This window comes from Furipterus horrens, unplaced genomic scaffold, assembly GCF_987537825.1.
Source record: "Furipterus horrens unplaced genomic scaffold, mFurHor1.1.pri manual_scaffold_3, whole genome shotgun sequence".
In the NCBI taxonomy this organism is placed as follows: Eukaryota; Metazoa; Chordata; class Mammalia; order Chiroptera; family Furipteridae; genus Furipterus; species Furipterus horrens.
Window position 1 is genome coordinate 156,293,084 of NW_028327173.1, and position 17,365 is coordinate 156,310,448.

Genomic DNA, 17,365 nt, shown 5'->3' on the forward strand with positions numbered 1-17,365 from the left:
AGTAATCAAAACACTCCCAGCACACAAAAGCCCTGGACCGGATGGCTTCATAGAAGAATTTTACAAAACATTTAGGGAAGAACTAACGCCTACCCTTCTCAAACTATTCCAAAAAATCCAAGAAGAAGGAAAACTCCCAGACTCATTCTATGAAGCTGGTATTACCCTAATTTCAAAACCAGGACAAGACACAACAAAGAAAACTACAGGCCAATATCACTAATGAACATAGATGCTAAAATCCTCAACAAAATATTGGCAAACAGGATCCAGCAACACATTAGAAAGATCATACACCACGATCCAGTGGGATTCATCCCAGGGATGCAAGAATGGTTTAATATTTGCAAATCAATAAATGTAATACACCACATAAACAAAATGAAAGACAAAAATCACATGATCATATCAATAGATGCAGAAAAAGCATTTGATAAAATACAACACCCATTTATGATGAAAAACTCAGCAAAATGGGAATAGAGGGAGAATACCTCAACATAATTAAGGCCATATACGTGAAATCTGAAGCCAACATCATACTCAATAGGCAAAAACTGAAAGCATTCCCCCTGAGATCAGGAACAAGGATGTCCACTGTCTCCACTCATATTCAACAGTGTTGGAAGTTCTAACCACAGCAATGAGACTAGAAAAAGAAATAAAAGGCATCCAAATTGGAAAAGAGGAAGTAAAGCTGTCATTATTTGCAGATGACATGATAGTATACACAGAAAACCCTAAAGACTCCACTAAAAAACTACTCGACATAATAAGTGAATTTGGCAAAATAGGCAGCGTACAAAGTCAGTATTAGAAATCATAGGAATTTCTGTACGCCAACAATAAAATGTCAGAGATAGAAACAAACAAACAAAAAAATCCCATTTACTATAGCAACAAGAAAAATAAAGTACCTAGGAATAAACTTAACCAAAGAGATAAAAGACCTGTACTTGGAAAACTACATAACACTGAAGAAAGAAATTAAGGAAGATACAAATAAATGGAAGAAAATACCATGTTCGTAGATGGGAAGAATCAACATCATTAAAATGGCCATCCTACCCAAGCAATTTACAGATTCAACACAATCCCTATTAAAATACCAGTGACATATTTCACAGACCTAGAACGAATACTTCAAAAATTAGTATGGAACCAAAAAAGACCCCGAATAGCCACAGCAATCTTGAGACAGAAGAACACAGCAGGAGGAATCACAATACCTGACATCAAACTATACTACAAAGCCACTGTGATTAAGACAGTCTGGTACTGGCATAAGAACAAATATATAGATCAATGGAACAGAATAGAGAGCCCAGAAATAAACCCAGGCCTCTATGGTCAGCTAATATTTGACAAAGGGGGAGGGAACATAAAATGGAGTGAGAAGAGCCTCTTCAACAAATGGTGCTGGGAGAATTGGACAGGGACGTGCAAAAAAATGAAACTAGATCACCAACTTACACCACGCACCAGAATAAACTCAAGATGATTCGAAGACTTAAATGTAATCTGTGACACCATAAAAGTCCTAGAGGAAAACATAGGCAGGAAAATTTCAGATATGATACATCCCCTAAGGCAAGGGAAATAAAGGAAAGAATAAACAAATGGGACTACATCAAACTAAAGAGTCTCTGCTCAGCAAAAGAAAACATTAGCAAGATGAAAAGGGAACCAACCCTATGGGAAAACATTATTTGCCAATGATACCTCAGACAAGGGATTGATCTCCAAAACATATAAAGACTTACACGTTTCAACACCAAGAAGACAGACAACACAATTAAAAAATGGGCAAAGGACCTGAACAAACACTTCTCCAAGGAGGATACATAGAGGATCCATAGACACATGAAAGAATGCTCAACATCACTAGCCATCAGAGAGATGCAAATAAAAACCACAATAAGATACCACCTCACACCAATCAGAATGGCCATCATCAACAAATCAACAAACAACAAGCGCTGGCGAGGATGCGGAGAAACGGGAACCCTAGTGCACTGTTGGTGGGAATGCAGACTGGTGCAGCCACTATGGAGAACAGTATGGAATTACCTCAAAAAACTAAAACTGGAACTGCCTTTTGAACCAGCGATCCCACTGCTAGGATTATACCCTAAGAATCCTGAAATCCCAATTCAAAAGAACTTATGCATCCCTATGTTCATAGCAGCCCTGTTTACAATAGCCAAGTGCTGGAAACAGGCTAAGTACCCATCTGTAGATGAGTGGATTAAAAAACTGTGGTACATTTACACAATGGAATACTATGCAGCAGAGAGAAAGAAGGGACTCCTGCCATTTGCGACAACATGGATGGAACTAGAGAGAATTATGCTTAGCGAAATAAGCCAGGCAATGAAAGAAAAATACCATATGATATCATCTCATACAGGAGACTAATGAACAACACAAACAAATGAACAAAATTGAAACAAGGAACAGAATACAGTTATCAGGGGGCAAGGGGGAGGAAGAGAAGTGGGGTAAGTAGGGAAAGGGTCTAGTCAAAGAACATGTATAAATGACACATGGACACGGACAACAGGGTGGGGAATGACTGTGGGAGAAGGGGTGGGCAGGGTGGGGGGTAGCAATGGCGGGAAAAAAATGGGACAACTGTAATAGAAAAACAATTTTTAAAAAAGAAAGAAAAGGCAAAAGGAAAAGAAAAGAGCCTTATTTACCTATAGGAATGTGGATCTTGGTGCTCCTGCATTTGTGTGTCTGAAAAAAAAGCATCATCTTCTTCTTCATCACTATGAATGCTTTCATCAGAATCATATATAACACCACTATCAGACAAAGGGAGAAATGGCTGCAATAAAAGGTAAAGTTATTTTTAAATATATGATTGGGTTAATTTTCTCTAACTTAACATTGGGAGGAGGCAGGATGGGAGATGTATTTCCTCTTGCACATTCACAGCAAGATGACAAGAGTGTTAACACATATGAAGAGGGAAATGTTAATAGAAGGCGATGAGCTCAAAAAAAACCCCAGAGTGCTGGCAAGTAAGAGATGCATCCAACATGGTACTAAATGGGACTACAATGGATCTAGTCCACATGAGGGTTCTGATCCCCAGAGACATTTCCTCTGCTTAAAAGAAACAGAGATGTGTAATGGGGCCACACCATGGCCTGATAATATAACAGATGAAATGCTTGGTCTCTCTGAATCCACCTGTTTCGGCCTGCTGTGCCCATGGCCTTCAGGCTGATAGCCCCTGCTTTAGATATGCTAATCATTAGAGGAATTCTGCTTGGGGCCTGAGATTTTATAAAAACAGCCCCTCCCATTTTCCCTTCCCCTGACATAAAAGAAGCCTAAACTGTTCTTTCTTAAAATGGATTTGAGGATTAGGGCTCCCATCTTCTCAGCTGGCACCTACCTGCTCCATCAATAAACCTTTCCTTACTCTAAACTCTGGTGTTCTGAGTTTTGCCATTTCAATGCATCAAACTTTCTACTGGTAACGATAAAATCCCCAAATATCTTCTTCTGCTCTAATCCCATGCTGACCAAAGGAACTTTGATAATCAGATGAAGGGAACCTAGATGGTAAATACAACTACTCCAGGCACTAGAAAATGATGCTAGCTACATGGTAATAAACTGATGTCTGGTTTATACCAAAATCCGATACAATTTTAATTTGTCTCATCCATATCAAATATCTAATCATCATCAAGTATCTGATCATTCCTGAACAATTATCAGTTTCTGGGCTTGAAAGATTAAATATCTAAGCTATTCAGTACAGAAGCTGCCCCTTCATTCCTATGTGTTGCATGTACAAGAGTCAATAAAACAAACTCACTTAAAACCTATGTTCCTCACATCCCTTACCTTTGCAACAAAATAATCCCACATACTAAGTTCAGGAGGAATAAATTTTTCTTTGTAAGATGGTCTTTCTGCAGGCACTGGTGGTGGGGTAGCATCTTTTACAGGCCTTCCAGGGACCAGCATTCGCATGTTAAATCTCCTCCGGTGTTTATCTATGTCTTCAGAAGGAACAGGAGGTGCTGAATAAAAAGAGAAGGAAAAATAAGCATTATTTGCCACTATTAATTCAATGAGTTAACCTTTCTTTTCACCCCACTTTTACCATGTTTTAGTTCAGACTAAATTACTTACTTGCATCTAAAGAGTTTAGTGTTTCTAAGCTCTAGTTACTGCCTCAGTTCCCAGCCATCTTGCAGAGATGAGGGTAGAGAATAAAGGGCTATCTTTCCATGAAACAGCCTGTATGCTGTATAGCATAAGGATTAAAGTAGTTCTGGATACAATGTACTATATAAATGGTATATTTAATAAGCCATAGGAGATTACTTGAGTGATTATTTCTGGCTATGTTGTTCAAGAGGACATAAAGCATGCCTTAAAAAAAGAGCCGAGGCCCAGTATGAAAAGATAAATGGAAAAGAGAAACAAGTGACCAAAAGTTTAGGCAAATAAGAAGAAACCTACTTTTGTCAGACAGGCATTAGGGAGGGCAATAATGACAGTGTCGAGTTAAGCCAGGACTAGCTTGTAGATATGAGGTTGAAAGCCCATCCTAAGGGCATTCTCACAAAAATGTCTTGAGCTAGTCACATGATCAGATATGGTTTGCTTGATCAATTAGAGAGGAATGTGGACAGATGACATAAGAAGGGCCTGAACTAGTACTATGGGTGGTAAAGACTGAGAGAAAGTGTTAGATACAAGGAATATATAAAAGAAATATCAAAAGGATTCAGGAACTCATTGGATATGGGAGAGCCAGAAAATAGAAGTCAACCCACTTTAATTCTAAAGCTCCTCACCACAGAAAATGACAATTCTTTCTCAACTCCTTTTTCTTCCATACCCCACACAATTCATCAACAATCCTCGGTAACTCCATATTATATCCAGAATATGACTGCTTTTCACTCAACACTCTAAGCTAAACCTCCTTTAACTTTTTTCTAATTAAGGTAAACTTTACATAAAGTTAACCATTCTAAAATGTACAATTCAGTGGTATTTAGTACATTCACACTGTTATGCAATCACCATCTCTATCTAATCCCAAAGCGTTCTTGTCACCACAGATAAAAACCCCATACCTATTAGGCACTCACTCGCCACTCCTCTCTCTCTAGCCCATGGCAGCCACTAATCTGCTACCTGTCTCTATGGATTACCTATTCTGAGTCTTTCATATAAATGGAATCATATAATACATGACTTCTGTGTCTGGCTTCTTCCCCTTTGCGTAATATTTTTGAGGTTCATGCTGGTTGCAGCATGTATTAGTACTTCATTTCTTTTTATGGCTGAGTAACACTCCATTCTAAGTGTATACCACATTTTGTTTATCCATTCTTTTTTTTTTAAACCCACTCATTTGATTACTAACATATGGGTTAATTCCAGTTTGGAGCTATTATTGAATAAAGCTCTATGAAGATTTACTTACAAAGCTTTGTGTGAAACTATGGTTCCATTTCTTCTACGTAAATAATTAAAAGTGAAATTGTTGGAACACAGGGTATGTGGATCACATGATACACTTATAAAAAACTCTCAGTCCTGGCCAGGTTGCTCAGCTGGTTGGAGCATCATCCCATACACCAAAAGGTTGCAGTTTTGATCCCCCCTGTCATGGCACATACAGGAGGCAACTCGATGTTTCTCTCCCTCACTCTTTCTCTTCCCCTTCCTCTCTCTCTAAAGTCAATAAATAAATCCTCAAGTAAAGATGAAGAAGAACCTCTCAAATTATTTTCCAAAGTGGTTGTACATTTTATATTCTCACCAGTAATATTAGCGTCCCAGTTGCTAAACATCCTTGCCAACATTTGTATTGGCAGGCTTTTTTCCAGTTCTACTAAGAAATAATTGGCATGTATCACTGTGTAAGTTTAAGGTATACAGCATGATGATCTGTCTGATTTACATATATTATGCCATGATAAAATTCATTCATTCTTGATTCTTTTTTTAATTCTTACCCAAGGATATTTTATTATTGATTTAAGAGAGACAAGAAGGCAGAGGGAGAAAGGGAGAGGGAAGGAGGTGGGGGGTGACGCACATGTGCACAACAAAAATATAGATATGAGAGAGAAACACTGATTAGTTGCCTCCCATAAGTGCTCCAACCAGGAATGGAATCTACAACCTACGTATATGCCGTGACTGGGAATAGAACCCGCAACCTTTTGGTGCTGCTCCAACCAACCAAGCCACTTCTTTTAAGTGGACTATAACAATAGCTTCCCACTCAGGTCCCTACTTTTATTCTTGTTGCACAGTCTATTCTCCATACATCAGCTGGAGTGGGTCTTATGAAAACCTAAAACAGACTATGTCACTCCTATGCTTAAAAAGCTCCAATAGTTTCCTATCTTCCTTTAGAAGAACTAAAGTCCATACCATAATCCATGAAACCCTAAGTGACCTTGCCCCCAGCTACTTATCTTACTTCACCTCTGAACAGCCCCTTCCCACTCCTGCAATAGCCATTCTGGCCTTCTCTGTAACTCCTAGAAAAGGCCCAATTCAGTCCTCGAGATCTTTGCCCTCATTGCTCCAACTGCCTGGAATGCTCTACATGGTGTGATCACGACTTCCCTAAAGCTCTGCTCTCTGATCAGAAATGTGTCTTCTGGGACTTCCGGCCAAGATGGAGGCCTAGACAGACATGCTGTGTCTCCCTCCACAACTAAGAAGGAATACAACTACCTCAAAACTGGAGACAACCAGAAGTTCCAGAAAACTGAGCTGCACAGAAGCTGAACAAAGATATAAAGAAGAAATACTTATCTAGACAGGTAGGAGGGGAGGAACTAGGGTAGAGAGGACCCAGTGAGGAGGCGACAGCAGTGGTGGCGACAGTGGCTGTGGCCAGCTAGCAAAAAGTGCAGTCACACATTAAAAAAAAAGTAGGGAGGGACACCTGGGGAGCACTCCCAGTACCAGATCAGACTGTGCGGCTCACAATTCCAGCGCCAGGGAAAATAAAGCCTTATTGCTTCTGACTGTGCAAACCAGTGGGGGTTGGCCCAAAAGAGGGAACAGATCAAGCTTCCAGAGGGAGAACTAAGTGATGAGGAAATAGCCAGACTAACAGATGAGGAGATAGCCAACCTAAGAGATGCAGAGTTAAAAACACTGATACTAAAGTTGCTCATAGGCTTGACAGATATGCTTAAGTACGGCAAGTGCAGAGGGAAGAAGTGAAGGTTATGCTAAGTGAAATGAAGGAAAATCCACACAAAGCCAATGGTGAAGGGAAGGAAACTGGGGTTCAAATCAATGATTTGGAACATAAGGAAGAAATAAACAGTTACCCAGTACAAAATGAAGAAATGAGTTGAAAAAATGAGGAGAGGCTTAGCAACCTCTGGGATAACTTTAAACAGGCCAACATTCAAATCATAGGGGTGCTAGAAAGAGAAGAGGAAGAGCAAGAAATTGAAAGCTTAAGTGAAAAAATAATGAAGGAAAATTTCCCTAATTTAGCAAAGGAAATAGACACACGAGTCCAGGAAGCACAGAGAGTCCCAAACAAGATGGATACAAAGAGGACCACATCAAGACACATCATAATTAAAATGTCAAAGATTAAAGATAAAGAGAGAATCTTAAAAGCAGCAAGAAAAAGGAAGAGAGTTACCTACAAAGGGGTTCCCATAAGACTATCAGCTGATTTCTCAAAAGAAACTTTGCAGGCAAGAAGGGACTGGCAGGAAGTATTCGAAGTAATAAAAAGCAAGGACCTACAACCAAGATTACTCTGTCCAGCAAAGCTACCATTTTGAATGGAATGGCAGATAAAGTGCTTCCCAGACAAGGTAAAGCTAAAGGAGTTCATCAACACTAAGCCATTATTACATGAAATGTTAAAAGGAATTACTTAAGAAAAAGAGGATCAAAACTATAAATACTAAAATGACACCCAACTCGCAACTATTAACAATTGAATCTAAAAAATAAAAACAAACTAAGCAAACAACCAGAACAGGAACAGAATCATAGGTATGGGGATCATTTGGAGGGTTATCAGCTGGGAGGGGGAAGAGAGAGAAAGGAGGAAAGAGTGTAGGGATTAAGAAGCATAACTGGTAGGTACAAAATAGACAGGGGGAAGTTAAGAATAATATAGGAAAGGGTGAAGCCAAAGAACGTATATGCAGGACCCATGGACATGAACTAAGGGGGGTGGGATTGCTGGAGGGAATGGGGGTACTGGGTAGAGTGGAACAAAGGGAAAAGAATTTGGGACAACTGTAACAACATAATCAATAAAATATACTTAAAAAAATAAAAAAGAAATGTTTCTTTTGTCTACTCTAACTAAATTGTCCTCAACCCCCTTCCTGCTCCACTTACTCTATTTTTATCAGAGTTCTAATCGTACCTGAAATCTTACTTGTTAATTTTACCTCCATTAGAGGTAAGCTTCATGAAGGTGAGGGATTTGTGTTGGTTCACTCATATCTCCAAAGCAGACAATGGGTATTAAGTGAATGCAAATATGAATGCATATTCAGAGATTTTAAGTGTGTCTCACCTGATAAATGAATTACCATAAAAAATAATAGAAAAATTCAGGAGTAGAAGTGATTTGGGGGAAATCTTTTAAGTTTAAAGTGGACTACAACTAGGTGGGAATCATCTACCCATAAAGGTAGTAGAAGCAAAGCGAGTTGGTGAGATCTCCTCCCTTACTTCACCTTATATAGCAACCTATTCATTTCAATCCACTTGGACACAAGTTAGAATCTGTGCCATTTAAACTTGTGCCACTAATTGTTCATCTGTAACATGACCATTTCTAAGGATGAATTAAGATGATTTCTATGTTTCAGCACAGGATGGAAACCTTTCCTCTAGTATTCGTCTACATCTCCGATAGCTTACCATCTTAAAAAGTGAGGTGAAAAATGTATTTTAATCTATAAGGGAAAAACATACAAAAAAATAGAATAAGTTAATGAGGTGCATGAGTGGATCAGCTATCTTGTACATGACCATAAACTTAATCTGAAGCCAACTCTGGTATGCTCTATAAAGGTTAAAAGGATTTATTGAAATCTCCTTTCTCTAAGGTAAGTGGATTGAGAAGTACAGATTGGTAGTTACAGAATAGTCATGGGGATGCAAATTACAGTACAGGGGATTCAGTCAATAATACTGTAATAACAATGTATGGTGTCAGATTGGTTCTAGATTTGCTGGGGTGAACACTTGTAAGTTATATAAATATCTAATCACTGGGTTGTACACCTGAAATTAATATTATCAACTCTAACAGAAAAGTTAAAATTTAAAAAAAAATTTAATTAAAAACTATCCTTGTCCCATGGCCTTGTTCCTTAACATTGTCTCCTCACTTATCTTTACCTTTCCTTTCCTTCTCTTTTATCCTCCTTAAATTTGTCCTGGTATCAAAAGTTCTTCAGTTGAAATTACTGTATATTTCTTATTTTGACATGAGTTTAGTTATTTACTATCTTAACAGAAGTGATTATAATTTTCTTTTGTTTTCCAATACACTTTTTTTAAATATGCTTTATTGATTATGTTGTTACAGCTGTCCCAATTTCTTTTCCCTTTGTTCCCCTCCACCCAGTGACCCCCTTCCCTTCAGTTGTCCCCCCCCCTTTATCCATGCCCATTGGTTGTGCATATAGTTCTTCTCAACATCTTCCTGTCTACTCCACTCCCTCCTACTATGCTTCTTAATTCCTGTACCATCTCCCTCCCTTTCCCTTCTTCCCCTGCTCCACTGACCTCCCCTCAATATGTTCCCCATACCTATAGTTCTTTTCCCACTCTCATTGCCTACTTAGTTTGCCTTTGTTTCGATTCCCTAGTTTCTGTTGGTGGTGGTTGTGATACAGTTTTCATTTTAATGTTCATAGTTTTGATCCTTTTTCTCCTAAACAAGTCCCTTTAACATTTCATATAACAGTGATTTGGATCTGATGAACTCCTTCAGTTTTACTTTGTCCTGGAAACACTTTCTCTGCCCTTCTATTCTGAATGACAGCTTCGCTGGATAGAGTAATCGTGGTTGTAGGTTTTTGCTTTTCATTCCTTTGAATATTTCTTGCCAGTCCCTTCTTGCCTACAGAGTTTCTTTTGAGAAATCAGCTGACAGTCTTATTGGGACCCCTTTGTACGTAATTCTCTTCTTCTCTCTTGCTGCTTTTAAGATTCTTTTTTTATCCTTAATTTTTGACATTTTGATTACAATGTGTCTTGGTGTGGTTCTCCCTGGGTCCAGTTTTTTTGGAACTCTCTGTGCTTCCTGGAACTGTTGAGTCTATTTTCTTCCCCAAGTTAAGGAAGTTCTGCTTCACTATTTTTTCAAATAATTTTTAAGAGTGATTATACTTTAACTATCACTGATTTTCAAAACAATAATTCTTAAAATATTAAAAATATTTTAATTTAACAATGGTAATTATTCACATTTACATATATTAATCTTACCTGAAATATTTTCTGATGGTCTTTGAGGTTTCACAACAAGTTTTACACCCCCTCCAAAAACAGCAGCCCACATTCGATTATTTAACGGGTGAGCTGCAAGTCGGAACAATTCATTGGAGGAATTCGTAGCAAGAGCATGTATCAATAAACTTAAATAAACAGCAACAACAGCTTCACACAACAAAATGTTCAATTTCGGCTGGTCTTCATCTTGAGCTGAACTCAAGAGATTAATAAGTGAGCTCACACCTGTAAGGGTATATAATATCATAAAAACGTGTATCAGCATAACGCTCCAGAAGGAAAAAAATACCAAAATTGCAATTTAACCAAAATTATGTACCTATATAATAAGAAATACATATCTCCATAATTTTAGCAACAAAATAAACAATGATAGGAATGGCTTATAACCTACAGAACAAAATAAGAATCCATTATTCTATACTGTTATAGGAAATGAGCAAATAAATAATTAAAAAGGGGAAAAGGGAAAGCTCTCCCTTACCATAAAATTTCAGTGTAATTTCAACTAATAAGTAGAAGGAATGATAGAATTAGAAAATCACCACCTAGTAACCTCCACAGTAATATCTGATTCAGGCAATAATCATCACTACATGCAAGAATTTGTGGGTAAAAGTATATTTTACACAGTCTCAAAGTGTCTATTCAAAAGATACTTATTCATTTACAGAAAAAATAGTGACTTTACAAAGAAGAAATCTGGCAGAAGCTACCTTACCGAGAGATCAGTGAATAACCAGTAATGGGACCAACTGACATTATGTACTGCTTGATATTTTGCACTGAAAGGGCACAATATGTCTTTTGTGGTATCCCTGCCAAAAACACATAACCTGAATCTAATATTAAGAAAGCATCAGAAAAATCCAAATTGAAGGACTTCCTGAAAGATGACTGACTAGTTCTCTTCAAAAGTGGCAACATCATGAGACACAAAGAAAGAACGAGCAACTGCTCCATATTAAGAGGAAACTCATGAGAAATCACAACTAAATGTTACATGGACATTTAGTGGGACAAATGGCAAAATGTGAAAAAAATCTATAGATCACAGTATTGTACTAAGGTTAAGATGCTGAATTTGATAACTATGCTATAGTTACATTAAGAGGATGTTTGTTTTTAGGAAAGACTGATACACTTAAATTTAAAAGCGCATCATGTCTGCAACTTACAAATATTTCAGAAAAAATACACACAAAGTTAGTGAGAGACTGGTAAAATGCTAACATTTGAGGATTCTGGGTGAAGATTATGAATTCTCTATTACTTTCGCAATTTTTTATTAAAATCTAAAATAATTTTAACAAAAGCTAAAATGAAAACAATGTTTATAAATACAAACTTTGGATTTGTCACTTCTTTCTCCTGCCCCTCTTCACAATGATCATTAACATGTAAACTCAGAGTTATAAAGCAAGAACAATAAAAATTAAATGACATGAGAATGGAAATGCCAGTTCAGTAAATATTAGAAGGACAAGGATTTTCCTTCACACTGTATATTTTTCTCCCTAACTGATCCCTCCAGAGTTTGGAATTCTAAAGAAGTAAGTAATGACGTTTATTTGCATAAAACTAATAAGACCAGTTGTTAACAGAGGTTTTTTTTTTTGACCAAGACATTGACCGGAATGTCATGCCTAAAGGAGACATGCTTGGGCTCTAGTTGTTACCAAAAAGCCCTGAGGAACTGGGAATGACTTTTGAAGGTAATAAAAGCCCACAAGATAAAAGGCCTGGTACCATGGTTGGTCGTGCGGTCCACAGCAATCTTTCCACGGAAGGAACGAAGGTTGTTTTCCTGAAAGATGGTTAGAAGGGACCTTAAGGCACAATGGAAAACCAGAAGGGCTTGGAAAAGACAGGTGTGTACAGACAAGGCTGAATGCCAGATATGTGGCTCAGCTTCTGTGCCCTGAAGGGCAAACTGAAGGTCACCCTAAATGTTCCATGGGTAAGTTCCAGCAAAGCAGAACTAAAGATCATAAGTGATCATTTGCTGCTCTTGTTGTGGTTATACAAATGAACAGGATAAATTAAAAATGGACTTAATGCAGTCCCTTTAATGACAAGGAGGGTAATCTTAGGGAGAAAAATCACTATTCAAGGAAAATCACAATGATCAGTGATAGACTATACAGTAGTGCAGCTAACCGTCTTTAAAGTCTCTTTTCATTTAAAATATGTTTTCACTTGAAAGTTAAACCATGTCTGTGGTATCATCAAAGATATTTAAGTTACAGGCAAGAAGAATGTCAAATGCCTTGCAATAGGATGTCTTTCTGATAAGACAGTCCTACAGATTTAGAGACTTGTATGTGGGTTATGTTACATAAATTAACATGTGTTTTCTGTTTTCAAAGGGCATAAGCCTATGATCTCATTACCTGAGTGATTATCTATACATATAGGCCTCACTTAATCCTGTCTGCAGCGCTGCCTCCTGAGACTCAAAGGTTTGGCTGAACTAAGTGGCTAGGTTGGTGAAGAATGAGGAGAATACAACAAGGATGCCAGCCTGTTAAACCAAGCATGCCGTTCGTTGTCCAGGGACAGCCAACTGACCTGGAGTCTGCATGATCCTTCCCCATGTGGGAAGGCAACCCTCCCCTCCACACCCCCACTCTTATTAGGGATGTCTGGACCTAAGGGTAGGTACGATGACGACCATGTCCAGCTTGAAGCAGCCAGAGGAGCTTGAGACCTTCGCCCATTGTCCTTTATAAGATTATAAAGGGTCTTAATATCTGAGAGGGAGGGATAGTTATTTTTTATTATTAAAATAATTAATTACTCATTTATTTATTAAAAGAGAAGAAGAAGAAGAATATATGAAAGGGTGAAGCAGGAGAGCTTATATGTACGAACCATGGGCACGGACTTGGGTGGGGATTGCTGGGGGAGGGGGGTGCTGGGTGGAGGGGAGTAAAGGGGAAAAAATTGGAACTATTGTAACAATATAATCAATAAAATATACTTTAAAAATAAATTAATTAATTAATTAATTAATTTAATTTAATGACATGGCAGACCAGGAAAGGATATTAAGAAGCGCGGAAAGTCTGAAATGTGGAGAATGAGAAAAGAGCTAACCAGAGAAAAAGAAGGATCAGCAACAGCAGGACATATGTGCCACAGAATGCTCACTCCTATCCTAACATAAAATTATACTTGAGTATAATTGTATTCTAATATATTTATAAGAATATCTCTGTGATATCGCTCTCTACAACTCTAATTTAGAATTTCTAAGAATGGGGACTTCTGGTCAAGATGGTGGCTGGCACAGGCAGACATGACTCGCCTCTTCTGACAACCACGTCAAAACTATAACTAAACGCAAAACAACCATCACTCAGAAACATCAGAAATCAAGTTGAATGGAAGTCTGACAACTACGGAATTATAGAAACCACATCCATCCAGAGTGGTGGAAGGGGCAGAGATGCGGAATGGGCTGGTCCCACACCCACAGGTGGTGGATAAAAATTCAGGAGGAATATCTCAGAAGCAAGTAGTCCCAGCCCCACATCAGGCCCCGAACCCAGGGTTCCAGGGCCAGGAAGATAAGTCCCCAAAACTTCTAGCTGAAAAAAGCAGCAGGAATTGAGTCAGTGGAAGAAACTGCTGGAGCCCCAAGAAGCTCCCTCTTAAGAACCCACACATGGACTCACCTACTCAGACTCACTCCCTCTGAGCTCCAGCACTGGCCAACACAGGCCTTTGTCCCTCAGAGCCACAGAACCTGCAAACTGGTTCCATATCTGACACTCCATCAACCTTGCTAACACTGTTTGACCTGAGTTGCAGATCCCCACAAACTCCACCCCACCCAATTTATGGCCCCACCCAAGCTGCTTTTCCATACGAATGGTTGGCCTTGGCTCATGCTGCACAACTTCCTAAATCCTCTCAAACAAGCAACAGCTGGCCTCAGCAATCCCCAGGCTGGGCACAAGCAGCAGCCAGCCTAGATTCACAGCTTGGCCTCACCTGGGAATCTCCAAGCCCAACACAAGTAGCAGCCATCTTAGATTGCTTTATAGCTCAGGCAGGGTGGCCATGGACAAAACACAGGTGGGAGCTGACCTTGGCCTGCACCACCTGGGAAACCCCAGGGCCAGTGCACCCAGTGGACAGGTACAGACCATGTTGGAGCATCACCACCCTGACCCTGCATAGCTGATTCTCCATGGAGGATGGAGGTTGATGATCAGTGGTCACAGCCAATCCTTGCAGCTGACTGGCCTGGGTAAATCCCTCCCATTGATCTGCCAACAGCAACCAAGGCTCAACTATAAGAGGAAGGTGGACTCAGTACACACTAAGAAAGAACCTGAGTACCCAGCTTAGGTGATAGGAGAGACTGTGCCACTTAACCCTATAGGGCACCTACTACATTAGGCCACACTACCAAGACATAGAAACAAACACAGGGAGGCTGCCAAAACAAGGAGATAAAGAAACATGGCCCAAATGAAAGAATAGATCAAAACTCCAGAAAAAGAGCTAAACAAAATGGAGATAAGGAATCTATTAGACGCAGAGTTCAAAACACTGGTTATAAGGATGCTCAAGGAACTTTGTGAGGATCTCAGCAGCATAAAAAGGATCCAATCAGAAATGAAGGATACACTAACTGAAATAAAGGACAATTTACAGGGAAACAACAGTAGAGTGGATGAAGCTAAGAATCAAATCAGTGATATGGAACATAAGGAATCAAAAAATAAGTAATCAGAACAAGAAAAAAGAACCCCCCAAAAATGAGGATAGTATAAGCAGCCTCTGGGATGACATCAAGTGGTCCAACACTCACATCATAGGAGTGCCAGAAGGAGAAGAAAAAGAGCAAAAAATTGGAAATCTATTTGAAAAAATAGTGAAAGATACTTCCCCAATTTGGTGAAGGAAGTAGATATCCAAGTGCAGGAAACACAGAGTGCCAGACAAGATGGATGCAAAGAGGACCACACCAAGACACAACATAATTAAAATGCCAAAGGTTAAAAATAAAGAGAGAATCTTATAAGGCAGCAAGAGAAAACAAGTTAATTACCTACAGGGGAGTTTCCATAAGACTGTCAGCTGATTTCTCAAAAGAAACTTTGCAGGCTAGAAGGGATTGACAAGAAATATTCAAAATTATGATTGCTCTACCCAGCAAAGCTATCATTTAGAATCAAAGGTCAGATAAAGAGCTTCCCAGACAAGAAAAAACTAGAGGTCATCATCACCAAATCATTATCATATGAAATGTTAAAGAGATTTATTTAAGAAAAAGAAATCACAACTATGAACAATAAAATGGCAATAAATACATATCTAACAATAATTAAATCTAAAAAACAAACTAAGCAAACAAGAAGAACAGAGACAGAATTATGGATATGGAGAGTGTTTTGATGGTTGCCAGATAGAAGTGGGGTGTGGAGGAATGAGTTAAGAGGTGAGGGGATTAAGAAGTACAAATAGGCAGTTACAGAATAGCCATGGGGATGTAAAGTACAGTATAGGAATGGAGTAGTAGCCAAAGAACTTATACACATGACCCATGGACATGAACAATGGTGTGGGGACTGCCTGAGGGAGTGAGTGGTGCTGGATAGAGGGGGGCAAGGAGAAAATTGGGACAACTATAATAGGATAATGATAAAATATAATTAAAAAAAAGAATTTCTAAGAATAAGGAAGATAATATGTTCACCCTTATGAAGGATGGTAAACTTTGCTTTTTGAAGCCTCAACTTTCTAACTCTTCAGTTATTACAGGACTTAAGTACTTAATCTGTGGCAGAGAACATCATCAAAAACAAACAAAAAAAATTCACCAAATCCACAAAAAACAACATTCAGGAAACCAACTGGTAGCTTTTTAAAAAAGAATTGCCAAATATGTGATTAAAAAGAAAACAAATTCTCACCAGGCCACTGAGCAGGAGAAGAATTCGGTGTTGCATGTTCTTCAATGCTTTCTGTCCTTAGTCTTCGACGATCACTTAAAAGGAGACCTTGATATGCCATTCCTGTAAACTGATTTCCTTCCACTTGACTGTTAAAATAAATGTAAGGGTTCAGCTATTTATTATTCTAACAGAGGTAATGAGCAATTGGACTTTATACATTATTTATTTTAGATAATTACAATAAAAAATTCTTAAAACTCTATTCACTGCTCTAAAAGAATTTATTTTAGAAAGTTCTTGACATTACTTACAAATGTTTCATTTTTTAAAAACAAAATACCAAATTTTACTATGTTAAATGACATTTAGTCTTTTAAAATCTTTCCCAGATGCCACTTAATATTTTATTATCTTTTCTATGGTTTTCATTATTATTTTTTAAAAGTCTTAGGTAAAAAGACTGCTGTTGGCACTAGAATATATTAGAAAATTTCAGGGTACTATCTTATTGCATTTCTCAGCTCTGCAAAGTTATAAAATTTTAACCCTGAATTAAAATATGAACTAAAATCTGGAGAATCATATTTTAGAAATACCTAACTCTAAAGCCAAAATGTGCCTAAATAATTACTTCTCTTTATCTTTATAGTGTTGAAAAAATATAAAAGCAAAAGTAAAGCTGAAACCCTTGAGAATTAATCATAGTCTCAGGACTAGAAAACACACATCAAAAAAATTAATTTGAATTCTCATTTGGTGCCATTTTAACCAGGGATTTATAACAAACAAGTTGTCTTTGAGCATTAAGATGACCACAGTCTAATAAATAAAAGTTTTTTCCTTATTTACATTTCCAAGACTGTGGAATACTTAGAAATCGCCTCATAAGGCTAAAATCAGATTATAGAACGTTTTGAGAGTAATTCATCATGCAA

The 17,365-nt window shown here is 38.1% G+C and overlaps 1 protein-coding gene across 2 annotated transcripts in view; it reads right to left on the reverse strand.

The window, feature by feature from the left end:
- The window catches only part of DMXL2 (Dmx like 2), a 126,687-nt gene that overhangs the window by 6,780 nt on the left and 102,542 nt on the right, over positions 1 to 17,365 (reverse strand). For both annotated transcript variants that reach the window (XM_090270601.1, XM_090270600.1), the window contains exons 27-30: positions 16,449 to 16,576; positions 10,495 to 10,743; positions 3,868 to 4,046; positions 2,703 to 2,833 (exon numbers count right to left, since the gene is read on the reverse strand). In XM_090270601.1, the coding sequence (XP_090126727.1) occupies positions 2,703 to 2,833; positions 3,868 to 4,046; positions 10,495 to 10,743; positions 16,449 to 16,576 (687 nt within the window). The remainder of the gene's footprint in view (positions 1 to 2,702; positions 2,834 to 3,867; positions 4,047 to 10,494; positions 10,744 to 16,448; positions 16,577 to 17,365) is intronic.